The sequence below is a fragment of the Tasmannia lanceolata genome, unplaced genomic scaffold (assembly GCF_043159265.1).
Source record: "Tasmannia lanceolata isolate RefF3 unplaced genomic scaffold, GAP_Taslan_0.1 ptg000054l, whole genome shotgun sequence".
Classification (NCBI taxonomy): Eukaryota; Viridiplantae; Streptophyta; class Magnoliopsida; order Canellales; family Winteraceae; genus Tasmannia; species Tasmannia lanceolata.
In genome coordinates, this window is record NW_027518731.1 from 1,927,390 (window position 1) to 1,952,604 (window position 25,215).

General features: G+C 37.6%; 2 protein-coding genes across 2 annotated transcripts; one reads left to right on the forward strand and one right to left on the reverse strand.

The window, feature by feature from the left end:
* Nucleotides 1–1,355: 1,355 nt before the first annotated feature.
* On the forward strand, nt 1,356–5,166 carry LOC143864879 (uncharacterized). The gene is made up of 3 exons (XM_077375746.1): nt 1,356–1,707; nt 3,523–3,653; nt 4,396–5,166. Exons 1-3 carry the CDS (start codon nt 1,488–1,490, stop codon nt 5,074–5,076), a joined length of 1,032 nt encoding a protein of 343 aa, XP_077231861.1. The 5' UTR covers nt 1,356–1,487; the 3' UTR covers nt 5,077–5,166.
* A 592-nt stretch (nt 5,167–5,758) lies between these two features.
* LOC143864676 (putative serine/threonine-protein kinase At1g54610) lies at nt 5,759–23,304 on the reverse strand. The gene is made up of 8 exons (XM_077375421.1): nt 21,714–23,304; nt 17,701–17,985; nt 17,292–17,609; nt 16,145–16,372; nt 12,171–12,271; nt 10,310–10,424; nt 9,132–9,608; nt 5,759–6,456 (listed from the first exon to the last, which is right to left on the reverse strand). The coding sequence occupies exons 1-8, from the start codon at nt 22,158–22,160 to the stop codon at nt 6,241–6,243; spliced, it is 2,187 nt and encodes a 728-aa protein (XP_077231536.1). The 5' UTR covers nt 22,161–23,304; the 3' UTR covers nt 5,759–6,240.
* Nucleotides 23,305–25,215: the final 1,911 nt, after the last annotated feature.

Here is a 25,215-nt window from a genome sequence, read left to right on the forward strand (position 1 = left end):
ATCCAGTCATAAGCTAATAACCAGTTCCCAAAAAATCATATAACAAGACTCCCTTTTAAAACAAAACATCCAAACTAACTCTGGCATAGGTAAAAACATAATATACTGACATTAGGTCCCGTTTGAATGAGACTGCGAGTCTCTTTTACTTTAGAGTCGCCTACTAGGAAACATGGGCCCAAGATCCCAGTCATAACTCTGTTTATATTTGCACTATTGGCCTGGTTACCATGCCATGAGGGGTTAGCCACAGGTTCCACCCGATCGAAAGATCGGTCTTTACTTGAGGGGTTATGTTCATTACTTGCTTAATTTTATCATTCTTTGGCCTGACAAGGTAATTAAGGAACAAAGATGAAGCCTATATGGAAGTCGTGGGAGTTGAGAACTAGAAGAAAGGAGCGATTTGGCCCTTCTGGAGGTAGGTTCCAGTCGAACACTAGAAGTGTAGAGTTCAGGGGCTGGTTTTCTTGAGCCAGTCGGGGTTGGTCAAGCGTGGGACGAGTGGCACCGGGCTTAGATGGGTTTGAGAAGGATGGGTTTGGTCTTGGGATTGGAGAAAACATGGTCAGGGTTGATAGAGCTTTGATTAACTTCCATTGAGATTCGAGGGGAGACGACCATTTTAGTAAGAAGAGAATTCAATATATAATACAAGTAATGAGAGATTTGGATTCAGAAGTGGTAAAATTTGGATAAGAGAAATCTATTCAGTTTTTATTTAAATAAAATTTCATGATTAAAAAAAAAAGAAAAAGAAAACGGCACAACCATGTTTTAACAATTGCACTAACTCATCTCGTCTTTTCTTATTTAAAGAGCTGTCAAAAGTTATCATAGTTTCCAAAAAGCACACATACCAATTAAAAGAGAAAAGACAAGATGAGTCCGTGCAATTGTTAAAACATGGTAGTGCCAATATCAGTACAATCATGTCTTCATAGTTTCACTAACACATCTTGTCTTTTCTTATTTAAAGAGCTGTCAAAGGTTATTATAGGTTCAACAAAATAGTAATTTTTTATTTTTTTTTTGCAAATCAGTAGTACTCTGGGTCTCAATATCATTTTCCTACCCAAAGAGCTCTCACTAGCCAATGAAAAGAGAAAATACAAGCTGAGTTTGTGCAATTATTAAAACTTGGTAGTGCCAATATCAGTAGGCTAGAAAAAAAATATGGAACTTCTGGGTTTTCAGCTAAGACAGCCCGGCCTTGACTGCCAATCACCTGCCAAAATCAGCTCACTCTAGCCAAATACCCTTAAGCCAATCTAACCTGCGCTTATAGTGATTTGTCCCACAATCCGACTCACATCCAGCCAACAATTCGTTTAAAACGAGCATATTCCTTCTCTTCTCTCCTTTTATTTTTCTTCCTTTTCTTCTTCTCGTCTTTTCTCATGTCCCAGATAAACTCCTCCAGAAGAAAAATTGAAAAAATCCAACCTTGAATTGATAAATCCACCCTTATCAATTTCCCAAGGCTCATGGACCTCGGCCTTCTGAGCTCGAAATTCTGCTCCTTTCGGCAGAGAAATTCATGGGTTGAGAAACCCTTTTCTTGCTTTTCAGGAAAGGTGGGGGTTTTTAGGGTTGAAGAAAGGGGAGATTTTATGATTAGGGTTTCGAAATTGAACGGTTTTAGTTACCGATCTCTAAGGGTTAGATCGATGGGGAAGGAGAATCATGACGATTCGTCGTCTTCAGGTCAGATTCTTTGCTAAAATGTATGCAAATTAAGGCCCTTTTTTTTATACCACTATGAATTATTTGCACATGATCTTATATGCAAATGGTTTTTAATTTAAGTATGATTGTGTCCAAAAAAATGGTTATAACAGCTCTAGAAATTATATAGTTAATAGCTTCCATAGATGTCACAACTACAAACAGATTTGTTCAGATTTAAGCTTATGAGCATGGAGCAGGAAGATCATGGAGACGACATATATTCATTTTATCTGGTATCCAATGGTAAACACGAAAAAGACTAAAATTGCCTTATAAGTCATGAGCTTATTACATCAATAAATCTCAGTATATCTCAACACTCCCCCCCTCAAGCTAGTGAGTACATAGCACCTTATGCTAAGCTTCCTTGTAATTTCTCCGCATCTACTCTTGTTGACACCCTTAGTTATGACATCTTTCTATTGATGATTCTTAGTTATATAAGGAGTACAAATCACTCTAGAAGCTAATTTCTCACTTATGAAGTGTCAATAGACTTAATATGTTCTGTACTGTCATCTTGAATTGGGTCATGGGTGATGCTAATATGATGTGGCCCAAGGGAGGAGAAATAGAAGAAGGGGAAGAGAAGAAGAATAGAAGAAGGGAAGGGGAAGAGATTAGAATAAAGAAGAGAGAGGACAAGAAATTAGAGGGGAGAAATAGAAGAATAAGAGGAGGAGGAGGAGGAGGAGAAGAATAAGAGCAGAAGAGAAAGGGAAGAAGAAGAGGGATGGGGGAGAATCTCTGTTCTCAATTCATTAATTCATTAAAAACTCTTCCAATTCCCTAATATATGAGGGCCTTATATGGCAACTAAAATAACCTAGAAATAAAATAACATGGAAAATAAAAGCCCTAAAAACTAAAACATGGAAATAAAAATCCTAAAAGTTCTAATGGGCAAATATGCCACTTATTGGGGCTACAATACACATCATAATAGTAACTTTGTCATTGCACTACAACTTTAGTCTTATGTGACCGTGTCTTTTAAAGCAATGCTCTCCTGGGACTCCTCTTGAGATACTTGAGTATTTTCTGTGTTGCCTCCAGATGAACTGCCCTTGGAGCATGTATAAAGTATAAACTGGCTCACAACGCTCACAACATACTCTATGTTTAGTCGTGTAAGAGACACGTATATCAACTTACCATCTAGTTTTTTTTTTTTTTTTTTTTTTTTTTTTTTTTTTTTTTGAGTGGTAGAGAATTCATTAAATAAAACGGGAAATAAAGAATGTACAAGAGCTATGAAGGATAAATAAAAACTAAAAGAAATTCTTAAGGAGGCAAATGGCCATAAAGAACGAAGCCTTACTTGGACACCACCCCCTCCCTTGCCAATCTGTCTGCCGCTCCATTTACCGATCTTCTGCCATGATTCATTAAGAAGTCCGATCCCTCCACCAATTCTTGGATCTCATCAAAAGGTGTTCACCATCTTTATCACCTAATCAGTGATTTTATTCAATAGGTGTATCCACTGTTTTACAGCCTAAGTTTCCTTCTTCCTTGAGAAGATTTTTTGTTTTGTTTTGAATGCTTCCTTGAGAAGATTAAAACATATTTTCTTTGTGAAATAAAGATACCTTCTCTAGATTTAGCCACTTCGATTCCCAAAAAATACTTCAATTAGAAAAAGTGTGTTCTCCTTGTGTTTTGCAAACAATGTGTGATCAGCCTAGATTTGAACATATCCAACTTTAATCTATGGACTTGACCATCTGCTCTTGATAATTTAGTCCTTGGTGGCATCATCATGTAAACTTATTCTTGCAAGTATCACAGGAAACAGTGACCATTCAATCCCTGAGGGAGACAGTTCTAGTGGTAAATCTGAGGATGCCACCAGCCACAAGTCCCATCACATGATTTCAGACTGGCGAACGTTTAGAGCAAATCTCGTGGCTCAGGAGCAGGTAAATTGACAACACCTTGAACAAATATAATTTGAATACTTCAGAATATCTGTTAATTTCATACCCATTCGCCAAATGCTGATTGTTATTACTTTCTCCTAATTGTTATTACTATCTTGTAATGGGTGGTATATTGTTCTTGAAAACTTTAGTTCTACTTCCCATTCTTCTTTCAAACTTATAAGACTGCCTATCGGAAATGATATCAGCACGACCTTATTATGATATTTTCATTAACTCATCTTGTCTTTTACCATGTTTTAATAATTGCACAGGCCCAGCTTGTCTTTTCTTTTTTAATTGGCTTGTGAGAGCTTTTTGGGAACTATAATAACCTTTTGACGGCTCTTTAAATGCTAAAAGACAAGATGAGTTTGTGAAAATATCATAATAAGGTCGTGCTGATATCATTTCCCTTGCCTATCTTATATAGTAAATATTAAATAATATAGGTATATGAGAAAATAAAATTAATGGGCACTGGGATGACTATCATTTTCCTAAAGAAAAAAAACAAAATTAATTTAGCAAGAAATATACCAGGGAACAGAAGTGTTGTCAGCACTTAAAATTGCTAAATCACCAAAGAGAACAGTGGTAAAGAATTTGAGTTGCAAGAGTGCAGCCCTGGCATTAAGACCCAACCCTGTCGCATTTGGTTCTACCTTGAACATAACTTACCCGCCCACCCCGAAAAATTAAAACTTAAATAAATAAACTAATATTTGAGAATATTTTCCAGGTGCAACTGTTGGATGCTGATACTCCTGTAGAAGATACAGTCACCCACAAGTCCCCCAAGCCACTCGGTCTGAAATGGGCTCACCCAATTCCTACACCGGAGACTGGTTGTGTCCTAGTTGCTACCGAGAAGCTTGATGGGGTTCCCACCTTTGAAAGAACCGTTGTCCTTCTCCTCCGCTCAGGAACTAGAGATCCAAGGGAAGGCCCTTTTGGAGTCGTCATAAACCGACCGCTTCAGAAGAAAATCAAACACATGAACCCATCAAACCTCGATCTCACAACCACCTTTGCAGAGTGTTCCCTTCATTTTGGGGGCCCCCTTGATGCTAGCATGTTCTTGTTAAGGACCAATACTCACTTGCAGCTCCCATGTTTCGAACAGGTGATTCCAGGCCTATGTTTTGGTGCTAGAAACAGTTTAGATGAAGCCGCTGGGCTAGTGAAGAAAGGAGAACTCACGCTTCAAGATTTTAGATTCTTTGTTGGGTATGCAGGGTGGCAGTTAGATCAGTTACGAGAGGAGATCGAATCGGATTACTGGTTTGTTGCGGCTTGTAGTGGAAATCTGATTAGTGGGGGGTCTCCGGATTCTTCGTCGGGTTTGTGGGAAGAGATTTTGGAGCTGATGGGTGGCCATTATTCAGAACTGAGCAGGAAGCCAAGGCAAGATAGGTCCTGAGGGTCCATGGTTTTCTTTCAGCTGGCCTTGCGAATTCAAATGTACATAAACTTGTTATATTAATTTATATTAGTTGATCTGATTTTCTAAGTGGTTTTCAATTAGTTTCTTCTTTAAATGTCTTAGCACCAAGATCGGAACAATTATAAATAGAATGTAGATACAGTGTGTAGGTTAGACATTGTCGTTCAGCGGCACCTGAACCCTTTGCCGGGCAAATTATCTTTTTCAATCTGACCGAGAGAGAGACGGTTTATAGGGTAATTTCGTGAGAATCTTTCCCCTGAAAAAACTCCCCCGTATCAATGTTTGCACTTTTCTATTTGTTTGACACTTTTATAATTAGCTGTTAAAGGCAGTTTCAATTCCCCAAAAGCTATTAACAGCCGATCAGAGAAGTGTTCAATGGAGTAATGTGGCATTATCAAAACAAGGGAGTGCCTATATCATGTACCAAAAATGAACCAAAACCATCATCTTTCAGAAATGGAATTAGAAACTGAAATTCAATTAATTTGATTTGGAATTCCAAGCTTTTAAGGTCAACAACTTTTTCTTTTCTGATAGATGGATTCTCCATCCCCGGTGGTAAATATTGTGGGTTCATTGTCTGTTCAATGTCAGCCAAATTTCAGAAAAATCAAATCAAATTTTAACAGTACTAGTTAAACAAAGACATAACTTGAGCAATCTCTTTCTTTGACTAAATAAATTCATTTAAATTTGGGAAGATGGCATTGCCTCACAAAAGTATGGGGCAGTTTATCAAATTGTACAGTTGATCATGGCAGATTCTTCTTCATTCTAAGCTTGAAGTTAATAATAGTGTAGATAGAGGCCATTCCTGAACCAGAAGCTTCCAAAATATAGAATTCCCACCCAGGTCCGAAATTCAGCATCCATTTCCAACAAATCTAATCTAGCTTGTATAACAAATTAAAGTATGTTGACCTCGAAATCTCACATAATTTTGCACCTTGAAGAACCTGTGTGTAGTGCAAACTCCCCCGCTGTAACCGACGATGACAAAGCCAAACTCCCAAAAGGACTTTTAACGAATAATATAATTTCTGTGGAATTTTCAGACCTATTCTTCCCTTTGAATGACAGCATTGTTCATTGCGCTGTCGGAGCATTAAACCAGTATAAAGTACAGTTTGTTACTCAAACATCTGAACTGCCATTTCTCCCCGAGTAAAGTAGTGATTCGAATTGGGCATTCCTGTCATAGTTTTTCTTGGTCTTGGCTTTGTCAAGACGTGCTTTACGAACGGCCTGTTGGATTTGCCTTTCGTGCTCTTTGAGCATTTCATCAATGTTTCCTCCTAGAGGCATCAATGGTCCAGAGTAGTGGATTCTGTTCTTCTTAGAGCCATAACCCTGATGTCACAAAGAATGCACACGCCCAAGTTAAAAATTCTGATGAACTGTCAGGACAAGTAGTTTTCGGTACCATAAAATCTAGTTTTTAGAATGAAGGTCAGTTGTAAAATCCAGAACCTTAATGAACTTCGACACTTAATACCACATAATCTACAAAAGAGCCAAGATTTTGTAGGCCAACCTTCCTAAGGTTCCCATTACAATTTTTCCTGTTGAGAGGAAAGATTTTCATTAAAAAACCCTTGCTATTTGCTTTTGCATCTAGCAAGATTAATCATACTGAAGGTATTAGTTCCTTCTGTTACTGTTACACAGTTTTTAGATACTTAAGATAATATTTTCAACAACCCCAAACCACGCCCCCCCCCCCCCCCCGCCACACACACACTCCACCCCCACCACGCGGCACTACGCATGGGCTCCCCTTATAAGGTGATTTGATGTGAACAGTGTGCAACTTTAATGCTTTTTAACGTCAAATCACTTTATACGGGAGCGCATGCGTAATGCAGGGGGGGGATATCATCGCCCTTACTTTTTATTGATAAGATTTCAATAACTTTCTCCCAATTGGTAGCTAAGGTTTCAGGTCTCTGACAATGATCAGTGGGTATCACAAATTATTTTTTCGTCAAAACAAAAAATGGCATGTGATATGAGAAAAACCTATGACAAAATTTAGAAATTAAAAATAGAGCCAAAGCTTTAAAATGTCAGGTATTTAATTGCTATAAAAATTTACATCTACAAGTTACTTAATAGCTATAGAGAAACTTACATGTGTAAGATATTTAGTGACTGTAAAGAAGCTTACAATTGTAAGATGGGATTTGCTACGGACCATCGCATAAGGCATTTCGCAGACCAGCTGTTGCATGAGAGAGCAGCCACATAGGATGAATTAAATGAATAAGACAAAAAAATAAAAAGGAGTCTATGTGGCTGCTCTCTCTTGCAACAGCCAGTTCGCGAAATGCCTTATGCGATGGTCCCTAGCAAATCCCTTGTAAGGTATTTAATAGTTAAACAGAACTTTACATCTACATCATTCAAAAAGAAAAAAGAAGTTCACATCTATAAGGTTTTAAATAGCCTCGCTCAAGTTTTCTCATTACATAGAGTATAGATAATTAGGTAAATTTATATTTGCAGGCTATTTAATAGCTAACAAGTAATTTACATTTATAATATCTTTAATAGATATAAAGAAATTTACATTAAAAAGGTATTCAATAACTAAATGGTTTTAGATAAACAAGGAGTCGCTAGGAGTGCAAATAGGATCGGGTCGAGTTGAGCTTTTGCTAAAAATTGAATTAGGTTCAACCCAAACCTGACCCGATTTTATCGTAAAAGCTAAACCCGAATTCCCAAAAAACGACCTGAGTTGTACCAGTCGGGGCCGCCCAAGTTTTCCGTAGTAAAGGTATTACAAAGGGAAAGCTTACCTATATAAAGTTTTAAAGAACCTTGGGGATTCCCCAAGTTTTCTCACTATTACATTATACATGTAAGAAATTTAATATAACTAAAATGTTTTAAATAAACTTGGGTATTCCACAAGTTTTCTCACTATGTACAACATAGATGAAAGAAATTTAAAATAACTTAAAAGTTTTAAATAACCTTGGGTATTCCACAAGTTTTCTCACTGTGTACAATATAGATGAAAGAAATTTAATATAATTACATAGTTTTAAATAACCTTGGGTGTTCCACAAGTTTTCTCACTGTGTACAATATAAATGAAAGAAATTTAATATAACTAAAAGGTTTTAAGTAAAATTGGGTGTTCCACAAGTTTTCTCACTGCGTACAAAATGGATGAAAGAAATTTAACAGTAACTAATGCTATACATAGCTACACAAACCAATAAATGATTTTGTAATATTTTAAATAGCACGGGGGCATGTGTATGGCAGCCCATATTATGTAGTCTTGAATATTGAATATAGTCTGTGTTTCTGTGTATCATAATAAATTTATCGACTTTTTTATTTATTAATATTTATGTATATTACTGTGCATGGATTAGTATAGAATTTTTGGAGAGGTATGTCTGGAACTTTTGGTCCAGCCTCATGTTTTCACACATTGCAGCCATGTCTTGAGTGATGATGTCTTGAATTATGTTTCTTAAAAAGTTTAGACTCATGGTTGCAATTATAGGTCTCAAAGGTACCATTTGCAATATCTGAAACTGCCAACAAACAGCATCAACGCCCAAGTTACACAAGTTCCAGATATTTTTGTAGCTCCCTGTGTCACAAACATCTCCGACATTTTCAAAATATCGCATTTTTATCAAGACATTTTGATAAAACGACAAAATCCGAAGTAATCCCAAGATTTTAAAAATGTTTTTTTTATCATTAAATATCACGATAATATCCCGATATTTTTACGATATTTTTTTTCTTAAATTTTATATATTTATATATTTTTAAATAATTTTATTTTTATCATTTTTCCCGATATAAACCCGAAAAAAATAAAAAAAAAATTAATATATCCCGAGATTTTCCCTTGCAGAGAAATTCCTGAGAACGATATTTGTGACATAGGTAGCTCCTGAATTCATCATGCATTTGATTTATGGATTAGACTACAACATGAAGATTATGGACCAATTTATAAAATTACTGGAATTTGTAGATTCCTTTCAACTCACCTTATTGTCCTTCTTATGGGAAGAGGTTGGCCTATCCAGCAAATGATGGTTCCAATCTTGCTTCTCAGAGGACTCGGCAACATCTAGTTGGTTGTATCTGTCATCTGGTCGCTGTGGAGGCACACTCTTCTCTCTTGGAATATCGGACTTCCCATTGCTTCTTGCTGCTACCAAACTAGACAAGTTGGCCAATTCAGTGGTCCCTTGGGGCATGTAAGATCTCTGTGTCTTCAATTCACGGCCATTTGAATCCTTCGAAGAACCAAATGCTCGACCAGGAGCAATCCGAAGCTCATCTTCCTTTAACTTCTTATTCCGTGAAGATCCAAATGCATCAGGGTGCATCAATGGACTGGAATGAGAGAAGCCATTCTTTCTAGTTCCTCTGGGAGGATCAATTGGAAACCCAGACACACTATCCTCTGGGGGATTGTACTTCTCACTGTTGCTTTTAGGATTTGAATGTGCCTGTCGCTTCTGCATTATCCAATGAATGGAATGGAGTATTAAGCACAAAGCACACATTTATTAGATTAAATCAAGTTTGAGAACATCGCCAGTGAATACCAAGTCCAAAAAAATACAAGTTGTATTTGCATTTTCAAATTATCTTTTGTAAATAAGAACCTTAGAAGCACGAAGCGGGTGCGGGGGCTGGAGCGGAGGCGGGAGAGGGGGCGGGGAAGCGTGGGGTCTAGAAGAGTCTAAGTTTGGGAGCGCCGTGGGAGCGTGCATGTAATATTTTCTTTATATATCTTTCAAAATTCAAGTACATAAAAAAATAATAGTTTCTAACCATTTTTCATTTGTATCTTTCAAAATTTAAGTACATCTAAAAGCTAATTTCTAACCATCTTCACCATCTTCATTTGTGTGCACTCGTTCCTTGTGTCTTCTGAAGATGTACAAGCCTTTGTGCTTGCTCAAATGAAGTACTTTGAAGAGTTGGAGGAGTTTGATATAAGGAAGTTGGTGATGGTGGGACTTATAGAGTAATAGAAGCAGACTGGGAGCGTCATTAGAGTGGTTCCCGTCTCTCTGGGGTCGCGTTCCCTGGAAGCTCCTTCCTAAGGAGCGCCGAATCGAGGTTCCGAGGTGGGAGCGGCACCCCGAGAGGAGGTTCCTGCTTCTAAGATAAGAACCCCACAATTCCAAGGATAAGAACAAGAACGCAGTACCTGTAGTGATGCCTGTAGCTCAGCATTTGCACCTGGTGCTGGCATTGCTTTGGAATCTCTTCGCCCTTTTATTCCAGATTCGGATCCATTCCCTTTCAGAGCTGCTGCTCTTTGCCTGGTACCAAAATAGAAACATCAGAAGGAAAAGGAATAACTCATTCCCGAAATATTAAAGCATAACCAAACATCGTGATTACCAATTCGTTTGAATGGAACACCAAATGACACCATGATTCAATGATAATGGCCCACACAGAAGATTCAAATAGAGAAAAAAAAACATTTAATAACTTTGATCAGTAACAACTAAAACATGGTATATGCTATTTAACATGAGATCAGCGCCTTGTGAATGCATTCATAATTGTAGTGATGGGGACCATCAATCGAGAAAGAAAAAGAGAGGAGAGGTCCACGAGGAGTGTCCGGTGTTTTTTTTATTTCTTTCCATTAGGTATAATCGTATGAGTATAATTTTCAAGTTGGGGTTTTATTTTGATGTGGTTATTCCTAATTCCTGTGAAGAGAATAGGAGGCTTCAATTACGAGTCCAAATTTCAAAACCTTACTTTTTCTTTTAGTTTAGTTTGTATAAAGGGATACTTTTCTTTGTTCTTTTTTTTTGAAATGGACGTAAAGGATTCTTTGGCTTGTAAAAAGATAGATGTTTGATGAAATAAGCTTTCAAGAGCTTTTGCAGCCTATAATCTTGCGTGTGGATTAATGGAGCAGACCCTATATGTGGATTCTTAGAGATCAAAGGTGGATTGCTTTGATAATGGTATGATCATAATGATTCTTTGAATATTTAAGTGAATTACTAGATAGCATTGGTGTATTTTATTGGCAACCATTATTCTCTACTTCTCCTTTTCATTCCTATACTATCTCAATTGAATCCCTTTAAATTTCCCATTTCAAATTTGTTTCTCTATTCTGGTTTATGTTTTCCGCTTCCCTTTTACCTTTCCGCCGCCCCCATACCTTTTTCCCTTATGTTTTTCGATTCTTTTGTTATCTTCCAACTGTTGGTATCCGATATTATTAGTTGGTCTCAAATCTTGATTTCTTTTTTTCAAATCTTGAACTTTGATATTGTTTCTTGATTCTTAATTATTGATTCTTGGGTCTTGATCTTGACTTGTTGAATCTGAAATATATCATATAATCATGTTTCTTGAATCTAAAACTGTTTTCTTGAATGCAACATTAACTCTTTCTAAACCAGAACTAAGGTATAATAGTGATATCAGGTCATTCCTACGAAATTAGGATACTGTTTGGAGCAAGGTTGCCAGAGCGGGAATCGAAGGCTCCCAAGGAAGAATCCTGCTCAAGGTTGCCAGAGCGGGAATCGAAAGCTTCCTTGGTTTGGAGTATCCGATCATATGGAGTATCCCTTCATAACCAAATGAGGGTTGGTAGACAATTGGTCAAAAACTCCCAAAGTTAATCATTGACTCCCCCAAACAACTTGATTTTGACCAGTCAATCAAAAATTGCTTTGACTCGCCTATGTTGGCTTGGAGACATTTGTCAAAATAAAGACCTATTTGTTTCAAGTGAGATCGGTACATAAGGATAAGGGTAATTCCAAAAAAAACTTCCTTTTCTTTCTCTCTTTCTATTTATTGTATGACTTCAAAGTGACCCTTTGATCTTTGCATATTTATTTGTTAAATTGATAGTTATACTAATTCCTAACATGCTCAACAAACTTTACTATTACACAACACAATAATAGGTAATTAATAATAAACACTTGTAAAACACACTGCTTTTCTCACCTTTCATGAAAGCAGAATATCTTTTAGCATGGCAAAGGAAATGAATACGAAGCAAAAAAAATGTACAGACATACCTCCTAGATTCCTCATCTCGAAGTTTAGCATCAATCTCCTTGCTTGGTGGATATTTGGGCAAACTTGAAGGATCACAGGCAAGAGGTTCTGTCGTGAAGAACTGAAAAAGAAAACCTAGAAAGTTTAACAAAAAACGAATCTAAAAATTTAGGAAGAAACTAAACACTATAGTGTGACGGAATCTGAAAATTTAAAACCAGGAAATCCTGATGGATGTGCGTGTGCATGTATCTGACATATTTCACGGGTATTCGAGGAAGAATATAGAACCAGATACAGCAAACAATACATTATATGCTATTTTCCCGCAGAACCTCATATGCTTGGGATAGAATGAGCTTCGACCCCCAATTTTCTACATGTGTGTGTACTTACTTGCTTATATTAAAAATGACTAAAGGTCAGTAAAATATGTACAGAGCTCATAAATCAAAGTTATAATTCATCATTATTTTTTAAAAAAGTTACAATTCATTACGGAAAAAAAACTTAAGTTAACAAAACTACAATAGTTCAAAAGGCACCATCAGCAAGTGGTTTTTAATATATTCCAAGAATACCGTAAAATACTTTCAAGCTACACAAATGATAAAATATATTAAAGATTAAAGTTATATAAAGTTTATATAGAAGTTACTTAGTTTACTACTATAATTAGTCACTTTAATTTTTAACAAGTTCCAACAAGAAGATACCTTTTAATAATTTAAATACATATGTATTCTAGTTTTATAGAAAATTAACAAATTTTTTCTTATATAAATTATTAAAAACTTACTACTAATGGTGATTATTATAATTTTATATAAGTTAAAAGAGTTTTCTATTTTTTTAAGAAGAAATCTGAAGGGAGCGATAGGGACACTACATCAGTCAAGCTCTCTCTCTCTCTCTCTCTCTCTCTCTCTCTCTCTCTCTCTCTCTCTCTCTCTCTCTCTCTCTCAAAATAGCATTCTAGTTTTCTCTACTCAGCAATCTCCAGTGTTCTGTACATTAGAAGCGGGAGCCAAACTAGTGCAGTGTTCCTACAATTGCCGAGGGGTGTTCTTCCCCGCAGTTTGTTTGATTTCGCGAAAGTCAAAACCAGTGATACAGTGCGGGGAGGTACCATGAACCATTATTACAGAACACGGAATGCGATTCCCTCATAATTTATGAAAACCAGAAACATGGATGGAAGATGCTAACTCTCACCCTCATTAAGCTCCACTAAAATCCACGTGCACTATCATCATACTCATGTATAGAGGAATGATCCAATGCTGCCTGAATTCCAACACAAAATTAGGTATTTCCGTCCAATTGTCAAGGTCAAGCATGTAAGTACAACAACTTCTTAAAAATGATGAAGAATTGGCTGCCCCCTGACCATTCAAAAACAAAAAAGACGCATGGCTGCCCTCTGCAAAATAGGGTGACAAGAATGGGAACTGAGCCTATACATCTCGGTTACCACATCATGCATGAGGTGGAGGCGGAGGAGAGGAAAGGAGATTAAAGCTCGAGATCAAAATCACCGTGTTGAAAAAATTGGGAGGGATTGATCGAAATTGCGTACCAAATGGAAAGTATTGATTCATTGCTCCACATATAAGCGCCACAAGAGTTGCACACAAATTCTCCATCACCTCTTGAGCAAAGATTGCCACTTGCGAGACACGCTAGGCGACAACATCTACATTATCATCTAATAAAAAAAACCACTTGAAAAGCCTTGTCTCTGCAGTGGCTACAGAGCCACATCCTTCAACTAGTGCCTATGCTTTGGGAGCAAAATAAACCATTAATCTCGAGGGTGCATGTTTAGCCACTCGATGCAGACATGATGATAAATGTGGTTTCTTGTGGAACACGAGCATACCTTCGACGGCTAGACAGCAGAGTTAGTTGATCAAGCAAGCATAAAACCATCACGTACAACCTATGGGGTGGTGTGCTCTAGCTTGATATATGTATTGCCTTCGTCTCTAAGAACTGTGGCGCATGAGAGATGAATCACGTGTACCAATTGTATGTTTTTCCAATAGGAGGGCATGATGCTAGCCACAATAAGCAAAAACCTTCCGTTTCTTTAAAATCCTCAAACTTAGAGGTGATTTTGAGATAGGTTTGGTAGTTGGTTGATTGCAGGAATGCTGAAATGAGTAGCCAAGGAGAGAGAGAGAGAGAGAGAGAGAGAGAGAGAGAGAGAGAGAGAGAGAGAGAGAGAGAGAGAGACTACTGGCTCCAATGCCACCCAATCGAGGGCATAAATGATAAATGACGTAGGTGAAAGTGACAGATTTTGGGGGCTGCCCCATATACATGCACACATATTAAGGGACTAATATTCAACTCAACGAGTTGTCCTTTCTTTCAGCACTAGGCGGGTACTCTCTCTCTCTCTCTCTCTCTCTCTCTCTCTCAAACAATGGTAGATGAACCTAGTTTCAACAAACTATCTCCAACGTTGGCCTCGTGTATCATCCCTCTCCTTCCTCTTCCCATATTACGAACAATTCTCTCATTCTCTAGTTCTAAATATTAGAGCATCCAAGTCTCTGAGAGAGAGAGAGAGAGAGAGAGAGAGAGAGAGAGAGAGAGAGAGAAGAAAAAAAGGGCTCCATTTTCCCTAAGGAAAATGATATGCACCCCCTTTTCTTCCTGGGGCACTCCCGTCTAGTGTATTTATGACTGCTCTTTTTACCCTAAAGGGAGTGGCCTGGGGAAGAAAAGGGGTGAATATATCATTTCCGTTTCCCTAATTGATTCTTCAAAGCCACATAAAGATCAAAAGGCTTCACACTACATTCCTCTTTATCACTTCACTTCTCATCCCATCAACTCTGCTCTCATCTCAAATCAACCCACAACCATAATTGCTAGTCTCTTCACATCCCATCATCACTATCCTCCAATCATTTCACCGCTACTGCAGTTCATGTGGGAAATCATAAATTTCAAAAGGGTCTCAAGAGTCTCCTCAAAAAAATATCAAAATCACAAGCTCCTTAGGTTTCCTAATTTTAATAAAAAATCCATATCATAAAATGGAAAATTAATAAAAAAAAATAGTAGAAAAATAAATGTATGACTTGGTTCTCTCCCAATTATTTGGGAGGGTTTTATTCATAGAAGGGCCAAAATAAAAAGAAAAACAGTAAAACCAAATTTAATCAGATTTTGAAAAATTAATGAACCCTTCATGTTAAAAAAGATAACAAATCAAAAAATAAAAAATCAAAGCGAGTTATAAAGAAACATCAGCGGGAAGCAACTACATAAAATACAAATTGGATCTTGTGACATCCAACTTGGTGAGTTTATTAGCAAGCTCGTTAGCACTCCTTGTAAGTGAAGCTCAGCAAATTCGTTTGCATTGCTTGTATGTGACTAATACCCACGTGTCAACCAATGCAAGCCTAAAAAATCCTTTTTTTATATGAAATAGGGTATCCCCCACCCCAATTTTTTTAGGCGGGACTATTCCCTACGGATGCGTGCAATCACCCCTGTAAACCACACACATTGGGTAAGCCCGGGGGGATTCGAACTCACGTCACTGGGGAGATTTCTGTGTATTTTTGGTAGAGGTCAGACCAAAAAATCTACGCTCAAACGTGACAACACAAAAAAAAAAAAAAAAACTTATGTATCTATGCACCTATATATTATATGTATCCATGCCTGTACATATTAGGATTGCCTGCAACAGTTTTACGGTTATAGCCCTTCCATGGTATTAGTTATAGATTGAGAAGCACCAGGCTAAGCAACACAACCCCCCCCCCTCCTCTCTTCACCAATGCATACAGATATATCCAAAACGGAGGCACAATCAACTAAGGAGAACACATTTCCGTTTTCTAAAGAACAAAAAACATTTCTCATCTTTATCATATTTTACCCAAAATTTTAAGGTCATACCACTGCATGATTAGTAATTTTAAGCTTTCCAAAATTGCCACAAAAAAACACTCAGATGTAGAATTACCTCACTCTTAAGGGCAGAAGTTGCAGTTCCCCGAGCCCCAGGCTCTATTGCAAGGAGTACATCCATAAGAGCTAAAGCTGAAGAAGGAAAGTCCTTGAATGTCTCGGCAACACAACGCTTGTAGGGGTGTTGAGGTTTGAAAATGGTTGCATGTGGCAATTTCGATGTCCTCCAATAATCCTCAGATGGTGAACCACAGAGCTTAAAAATCTTGTGCAACTGCTCCACCTACAGTTGTAGAACATAAAGTTTCAACCATCATGAAAGATCAGATAAGGATATCAATGCAAATACCAGTTCCATGAGAATTTACACCATATAATACAACTACATACTACAACATTCACGATCTATGTCACAAATATCGTTCTCCGGAATTTCTCGGCAATATATTATTTTTTGAGCAATGATAGAATGAAAGGCACCCTTGCAAAAACCAGCTTCAAGGGCGCCCACATTGGACAATTTCAGCAAAAGTCAAAGCCGTTCCACTTTTTATGGCGCCATCCACTTTTTTCGGCGCCATCATCAACGAACTTAGCTGTTCCACTTTTTATGGTGCCATCCACTTTTTTCGACACCATCATAAACGAACTTTGCTGAAATTGACCAATGAGGGCACCCTTGAAGCTGGTTTTTGCAAGGGCGACCTTTCATTCTATCATTCCTCTACTTTATTTTTTTGGGTTTATATCGGGAAAAAACTATAAAAATAAAATTATTTAAAATATATATATATATAAATAAATTAAAATTAAAGAGAAAAAATTAAAAAAAATCGTAAAAAAAATGAAAATATCACCATATTTTTAAAATCTTGGGATTTTGTCATTTTCTCAAAATGTCGTGATAAAAATGCGAAAATATCGGAAATATTTTTGACATAGTTCATGATGGACTTACTGAAAGTGATTTTTTTTTTTTTCGAAATGTTGCTGAAAGTGATTTTAGCAATAGAAAATCCTACAAATGTAGAAACCAGACATGATACAAAAGTACAATCTTCTAACATGAAACAAAATACATCTGAAAGTAGGTCTGAGCATAAGAACCCGTCTATCGAACTCAAAACATGATTCTCTGATGAAGTCAACAACATCATATAAGCTTCTGAAAGACATCAAAGCACATATCAAGCGAGGTATACCTCTGTTCTTCCTGGCATAATAGGCTTCCCAGCAAGCAATTCTGCAAGGATGCAACCAGTACTCCACAGATCGACCGCAACCCCATACTCTGTGGCACCTAGCAAAAGTTCCGGAGGCCGATACCACAATGTTACTACACGGCTTGTCAGGGGTTGTTTCTGATCAGGATGGAAAAATGTTGCTAAACCAAAATCCGCGATCCGGAGAATGCCATTATCATCAATCAAAAGATTTGATCCTTTGATATCTCGATGCAAAACCCCATTACTATGGCAGTGTTCAAGACCACGAAGTAACTGTTGCATATAACACTTGACCTGAAATCTCAATACCCGTAATTATAAATGAGAACATAGATACACTAACATGAAAAAAGAAAGTAAAATTGGTCAAGTAGAGCAAAAATACCTGTGGCTCGGTAAACTTATTACCGGGCAATGCTGCAAGTCCAGTAAGATCATGCTCCATATATTCAAATACAAGATATAAGCTGCATGACATCCGTGATGTAACCAAACCTTCGAGCTTCACAATATTTGGGTGATCGAGTCTGCGGAGAATATGAATCTCCCTTGCCATAAAACGGACACTTTCAGGATCCATATTAACAAATCGCACTTTCTTCAGTGCAACAATTTTGCCGGTTTCAAGATCACGGGCCTTGTATACGTTACTGTAAGTTCCTTGTCCGATCTGCATGAATAGCATTCAAAAAAGGATTAAAAAAGCAATACACGAAGTCATACAAATGGACCATGAAACAATATTATTGTCAAGCAGTAAAAGAGATGATGCACCAAGCCAATAAATGAAATCCTCTGTAAAAAAACAAATGATGGTTTCTGATTGTTACATGATAGTGTTGAAAAATATATTATATGATTATAGTATAAATGAAGTGTTGTTAGGAATACACGTTTCATCGTCTCTCTATTCTGCCATCTTTTCAACGTTGTCTTTTTCATGACAAAATTACTTCTACTTTCAAGAAAAATGAAAAATATTTCCTCGCTTTGCTATACTTGGCAATATTAAAAGGGCTGTTTGGTACAAACTTAACACAAATCATATCGTTTCCAACATAAATATTAGTTCATAAAGAGCACAATTATCCAAATAAATAGGAATCTATTAATATATATATATATATATATATATATAAGAGAAAAGCATAAATTAGGAATTTCTCTTGTAATGTCAACATGCTTAACACACATGCACTACTCCAAACAATCCGAATAGTTATCTAAAAGAAGGATAAAGTTGGTTTTGACATTCATACATTGTCATATCTTTGATCAACCAAGTTGGAATGTTAGAGTTTGAAATTATACATAGTTATTTAATTATGCTCTGGAGTGGAACTTCCAACCTGTAATGATCACTAGTCCAGAGCTTGTAGCAATAAGTATAACCAAACAAGTCACCATTCATTAAAAAACACCATAAAAGTACGTAAAGACTTTGAATATATTTTGTAACTTCATGAGCTGGACCAGCTGATGAAAACTGAAAATGATTTCCAGAGTGAAGTAAGGTTAGTAGGGCTGCTCGGCAGCTAGGGTGGGGAGGGGTGGGGTGTGTATAACTGGCACTGGGGTGTGAAACCCTAACCCTAGAAAATGCCTCCCTGGATACATGAACATTGCCGGCTGGTTGCTTCTTTTCCTGTCGACTGCCAAAAACACAGGGACAATGAAATCTGATACCTGGTATTTCAATATCCCATTGTGTTTTATTTCCTCCTCTCTGCCCACCAGAAACCCCAACTCTTCCTGCCTCCTCTCGGTCCTCCTTGTGTGACCCAAGAACCGGCGATTGCTAGATGGAATAACCCCACCCTGGATGAAATGAACACCTATCGGAACAGCCCCACTAAGTATAGCATAAGGGACATTACAAACACAATCATTTCTTGAGATTGGCATTTTCTCTAAAAATTAAAGTAGAATTTGATGTGACAAAAAGGATGATATTATGGCATGAGGAGGAATCTCAGCTATGGGCTAGAGTGATTGTCAGCAAGTATGAGTTGGCTCTGGGTCACTGGGAATCTTTGAACTATTTCAGAAAGTCAGGGGTGACATTATTGCGTGACATCATGAAATTCAAGCATAAGTTTTAAGGAGGAGTTAGATTCAGAGTTTACTCTGGGCCCGGATGAAACTTTGGTCTGGTATTCTCCTCTTCCTTTGAAGGATGTTTTCCCTGAGTCATTCGCTTTGGCCTCTTCAAAGGAGGCATTGGTCTGTGACTATTTTGAGCGCAGAGATATCAGGGTGATCTAGAAGCCGATTTTCAGATGGAACTTCTTTGATAGAGAGCTTGACATGGTGAGCCAGTTCTTAGAGACCTTGAAAGGGTGTTGCATCAAGTTATGTAGATCAGACAAAAGGGTTTGGATCTGGAGAAATTCTCTGTCGAGTCGTTCTACACCAATCTCGTTCCTTACCCTGCTCCCTCCAGAGTTGCCAAAGTTTGGGGCATCCAAGGGATTGTACCTTCGGTTGGGCGGCAGTCAACGAAAGAATTCAAACAGTGGACTTCTTGAGAAAGCAAGAGATGTAGATTGTGGACCATTGTGCTCTTTGCATTAGGGGAGTTCTTAGGGATGAGCAGGGTGTGGTGAAATGGGCTTTCTTATACCCAATTGGAGTAGCCGATGCTAATGAAGCTGAAGTGTGAGAGGTGCATCAATGAATAAAGTTCCCTGATAATGTTGACCTCAATAAAGTGGAGATTGAAGGGGACTCCCTAACGTGATTAGATGGCTTAGGGGCTCCCATCCATATCCATGGAGATTTGCCCCTTATTTTGATGAGATTCTTGATAGATTGGACAGGGCTTCGGTTTCTTTCCTTCATGTTCGTTGGTCGGCCAATGAAGTGGCCGACAGATTAGCTAGAGAGGGTGTTTCTAGGGCGGAGGTGGAGCTGTTTGATTTCCTCCCCCTTGACTTTTTTTGTTTTTCTTGCCCCATGTGGGCTTCTATCTGTATTTATTCTTTCTTTGCTTCTCATCATTCCTTGTATAGACCTTCTCAGTCCTCTTTTTTTGAATAAAATTTTTAACCATTAAAAAGGATGCAATACTAAGCTATGCATATGAACCTTTATTGCCAGAATTTAAAGAAACAAATGGTTCATTTCGAGAATTGTCCAAAGTTGCCTTCACCAAATTATGTTTCAGTCAATAGAGTCACTGACTCACACTGCATATGAAATTAGCGAATTAAAGAATGACACATATCTAGCAGTTGATCTTTGAACAGTGAGTCAGAGATGAAAATTATTGCAAGTGTATAGTATGTCATATCATTCTGTTTATCTCTTTACATTTAACATAAGTCGAGCCATGTCTCCGGTGGAGAAACCAGAAGAGGTTCAGGTACAATAAGTGGTATGAGATTTTGGCTTAGCACTGCAAAGTTGATGTCTAATGTAGTTATATGTCACAATTGCTCACCACCACATGAGAAGACAAAAAGCTCCGTTTGTAGGCACTCAATAAAGATACACTAAAGAAGTCTCCGTATAGAGTATCTGAACTTTTTCAAGGACATTCCTGTAGAATGTTGCTTCAAGAAAATCTACCATTCAGTTGAACTGAAAATAGTGTGACTTGGATATTCCTGACTGTAAATGGCATTAAGTTAATAGATTAAATTTATTCATAGAGTTCAAAATAAAATTTTCAGCTCTTTTACTAATTTCAATTCTTAAAAAACATAGAGCAACTATCTCAAATCTTTCAGAACACATTTTTTACTTGGCTGCATTTTATAGTTTCCTTGATCAGTTCGATACAATAGACAAAAATCCTATCATTGGCATAGAGCAAAAGAGAAATTATATCCAAATTAGTCTTCTCCATATATGTGTATCTTGCTGCAAATTATCTTAAAATGAATAGATCCAGCGAAAAGACACTCTTCTAGACATAATTCTGCATATCATTTGCAACTTACAAATAATGTTTTCACGTTTGCAACAAATTCATGAGGTCAGTAAGTCCCCTTGATGAACTGAAGTTAAACCTTTTGCTTTATCAGGTGAGACGTGAAGTGGAATTAAATCACTTTATGATTACCTTTTTGTCATCTTTATAACCACCATCCTTTTTATCCTCCTTTTATCATACCAATAAGCTAATTACATCCATACACAATCAAGTGGCTAAGATCTTAAACAAACACTGTGACTGCTACACAATGAAAGATAGATCCTAACAATCCCTCCACAGAAACAAAAACTAATGTTCTAATATATCTATGGTCAGCAGGTTACTATGCTATGAAGCAAACAATCATTATAGATAGAATAACCAACAATGCAGATAAAAAGACGAGCCTAGAAAATCATGAAGTCAGACAAAGTGATAAGAAGACACATCAGAATCATCAGATTAAGAGTAGAACTCACTTTGTCTAATTTCTCGAAAGAATCTGCCCTGCGAGGAACCCACCCTTTGATTGCTTCTCCTGCCGCTGATGTGAGCCAAGAAGGCCACCCTGCAGCAATCTGTTCCCCCTCCACACCATTTGGCACATTAACAATTTTCGAACTCGGCTCTCCTCCATTCGATCCAACATCCACTGTCGCCCGCCTTTGATGGGTAATTTTCTTGGGTTGAATCTCAACACTCACTTTCTTCTCCCCCTCATCCAGTGGTGTGGAAACCACATTTTCTTGGGACTTTGATATCAACCTAACCCTCCCATCATTCCCACCGCCATTGTCGGTCTCAAGTACAATTTCCTCTCTCCTTGAGGGCACAACCAACCGTCTTGACGACTTGGCTGACCCTCTCTCTCTCTGATTTTCAACATAGTCATCTGTAGTACTAGCTTTTGAGCAAATGCAACCCATAGGTTACTGCCCAATTCCCGGAATTCGCCAAACCTACCAACCACAACCTTGGATGCATTAAGCCTGATAATCAATCAGCATTCCTATTGAAACTTATTTCGTATAAATAAAAAATGTAGCCTTTTTCAAATCAATTAAGAAACTTGTTCCAGAAAGTGTGTCTTTGCGCACAAAGGAGGACTGACCCTTCCCTCGAAATGGGTCCAAAGGCTGATTTCCCCTCTAATAAGATCAATCACGTTGCGAACCAATTCGGGTTTGTAACAAAACCCAGCTAAAATATACCCCAATCAACCAATCATTTCTATTACCATCCCAAATATTTTAACTCCAAACTCTTCAGACCAAGCAGCATTCTATAAAACCCAGCTGCCAAATTTTTTTAGGGTAGAGGAATCTTAACCCTTAAAGCCTATTCAATCAACCGGCATTGTTCCTCTTCAAAACCCTAAAATCATCTCCTCAAACCCTAAATCCTCTTCAACCAACCAGCCTTTTTAAGAATGGTACAAAAAAAAAAACCCCGACCCCAAACCCACAAATGTAAAAAACCCAGATCACAAATCAAAAGGAATTCAATGGAGAGGGACACAACTAAAGAGGAAACTTCCTCTTCAAAACCCCCAAATCTCTTCAAACCCTAAATCCTCTTCAACCAATCAGCCTTCTTAAGAATGGTGACCCCAAACCAAGAAATCTAAAAAAACCCAGATCACAAATCACAATAACTTCCCAATTGAAGAGAAAAAACAGAATACTAAATCCCAAAACCCTCAAATCAAATAAATAAAAATTAAAGCACAAACCCTAAAACCGTGAAACTCAGACCAAAAATTATGGCCGAGAACTTCAACGGCGTTCAGGGGTTGGGAAATTATTCTTTTTCTGTTTTTTGATCTGTTAAAGCCATTAGAATATTTTATTTTTCTATTTTTTTGGAAATCCGAAGGATGGGATAAAAAGAAACAGACAATGAAATTAAAATAAAATAAAATAAAATAAAACAGGTAAATGGGTCCAGCAAAAAAAAAAAAGGGCCTGTTTTGGGATGCGGTTTGTGAGAGAATGAGAGGATTTTTCGGATCTTGGGAACCCAAGAAATGCGAGGGTCCGGGAGATTTTTGGGATTGGACAGGTAGTAGACTTGGCTGACCAAGCGAGAGAGAGAGAGAGAGAGAGAGAGAGTTTGGCAATTAAAATGATATCTGCGCAAGCATCTTTAATAATTGCACGAATGCAGCTTGTCTTTTTCTTTTTAATTAGTTTGCAAGAGCTTTTTGGGAACTGTAACAACCCTTGACAACTCTTTAAATAATAAAAGACAAGATATGTCAGTGCAATTATCAAAACATGCTTGTGCTGATATCATTTTCCATTAAAATTTGGAAAGTGATATATTCGCCCCTTTTTTATTTTGGATGACTCTGCTTGTGTTTTTCATAGTCTGTACCAAGCCAAGATAAAGAAGGAGGGTTGGCGTCAGGTTGGCAGCCGGCCGTAAACTTTACCACTCGTCCATGAAATGAATCCTATATTTTTCTAGCCAACCCCAACTAGTTTGGGGCAAAGGCTTTGTTGAGTTGAGTAGAGATAGCCCCCTCGAGTATATTTGTGACTCCTCTTTTACACTGTCGGTGGCTGGCCGAAGTAAAAAGAAATTGCGTGAATATTTAATATATTCTTCTTATGGGTCCGATCGGTTACATCACTTGTCGTGGAGAGTTGGCGGAATTCAGGCTTTTTTCTGGTGCTGACTGGTTGTTATGTTGCATTCTTTCGATGATGAAAGGTGAAATGAGGTAAAATCTCTGTTCATGTCATCTCCCTTTTCTCTCCCTTCATTTCCCTCTTACTGGAGCAAAAATGTTGAAATCTCTCTCTCTCTCGTATTATGGGAACTCAATGGAAGGTTAGGGTGATTTTTGGGGCATGACTTATTTACGTTGTGTTCCATTTGATTATTTACATTGTTCCCCAACAAATGGACGTTTTCTATCATCTTATGGAGTGGTATGGTTTTTGAAAAACACTAGACTACATGGCCACACATATATGCACCGTGTAAAAACCCACCATTTTAATTATATGGTTTGTTATGAGTGCCAATGGACCATATGGTACGAAGGAACCGAAAGGTCCGAATGTTAGTGGAGAGGATTTTGGCGCAACAGTTGGATTCGATTCTGGCCATTGGATCCAAACCTAAGGTTCGGAATTATTTCGGATCATGACTCAAACCCAAACATAACCCCAAAATCTAGAGCATTGGATTGTACAAAAATATCCTTCATATTTTCGTTTATTTGCCCTGTTTTTTCGACGTAAATTGGGGTAAAACAAATTTTATGCCCATTTTTAAGTGAAAAGGCGGGCATAAAACTTGTTTTACGTCCAGAGAAATGGCTAGCTTTTGAGAGACATCTGCTCGGGTTCCAACATTATTTTATTTTCTTAATTTTCATTTCAATAACATTCTCCTCTCTGTTGAGTCTCTTCATTCTTCATTTCTCTGAGTTTTTATATGATGCCCGACCGTCAAGTACAGCCAAAACGGTACCTCCCTAGATATTTGATCCAACAGCAGCTTCAAGGGTGGTACTTTTGACGTACCACCTTCATGGGACTTGACGATCGGGCATCATATAATTTCTCCCTTTCTCTGACCCCTATCCTTACTTGTGTACAATGTAAGTAGGACCCAAGACACTCTGATGGACGGCTGGATTTGAAGTGGATAATGATCCAAGAAGCAGGCTAGAGTAAGCCATCTGAAAGCATTCATTTTCAAATATGACGAGTAACGGCCGGAGGAATGGCGAGTAACGGCCGCAGGAATGGCGATCTTTCCCTGTGTTGTTTTTTCCTCTCCCTTTAGGTACATTTTGGATTGCAAGAAATACATTCTTGAGGAAATTTTGTTCATAGGAATTTTTCTTTTATTTTCACAAGTTAAAATGATAAATTTTAGGGGCACCTTTAAAAATTGAAGGTCTCTCTGTAAATAAATCTTAAACTGAGGCGGTTCAACTCGCTTTTATCATGTGTAATCAAACAA

What these genes read in the sequence shown, in the direction of transcription:
- LOC143864676 (XM_077375421.1), bottom strand. Translation starts at nt 22,160, where the DNA reads ATGGGTTGCATTTGCTCAAAAGCTAGTACTACAGATGACTATGTTGAA. An exon ending in ATAAGTTTACCGAGCCACAG is followed by an intron (nt 17,610 to 17,700) that starts GTATTTTTGCTC and finishes TTGAGATTTCAG; the next exon opens with GTCAAGTGTTATATGCAACA. An exon ending in AGCTACAGGCATCACTACAG is followed by an intron (nt 9,609 to 10,309) that starts GTACTGCGTTCT and finishes TGGATAATGCAG; the next exon opens with AAGCGACAGGCACATTCAAA.
- LOC143864879 (XM_077375746.1), top strand. Translation starts at nt 1,488, where the DNA reads ATGGACCTCGGCCTTCTGAGCTCGAAATTCTGCTCCTTTCGGCAGAGA. An exon ending in TGACGATTCGTCGTCTTCAG is followed by an intron (nt 1,708 to 3,522) that starts GTCAGATTCTTT and finishes CAAGTATCACAG; the next exon opens with GAAACAGTGACCATTCAATC. An exon ending in ATCTCGTGGCTCAGGAGCAG is followed by an intron (nt 3,654 to 4,395) that starts GTAAATTGACAA and finishes AATATTTTCCAG; the next exon opens with GTGCAACTGTTGGATGCTGA.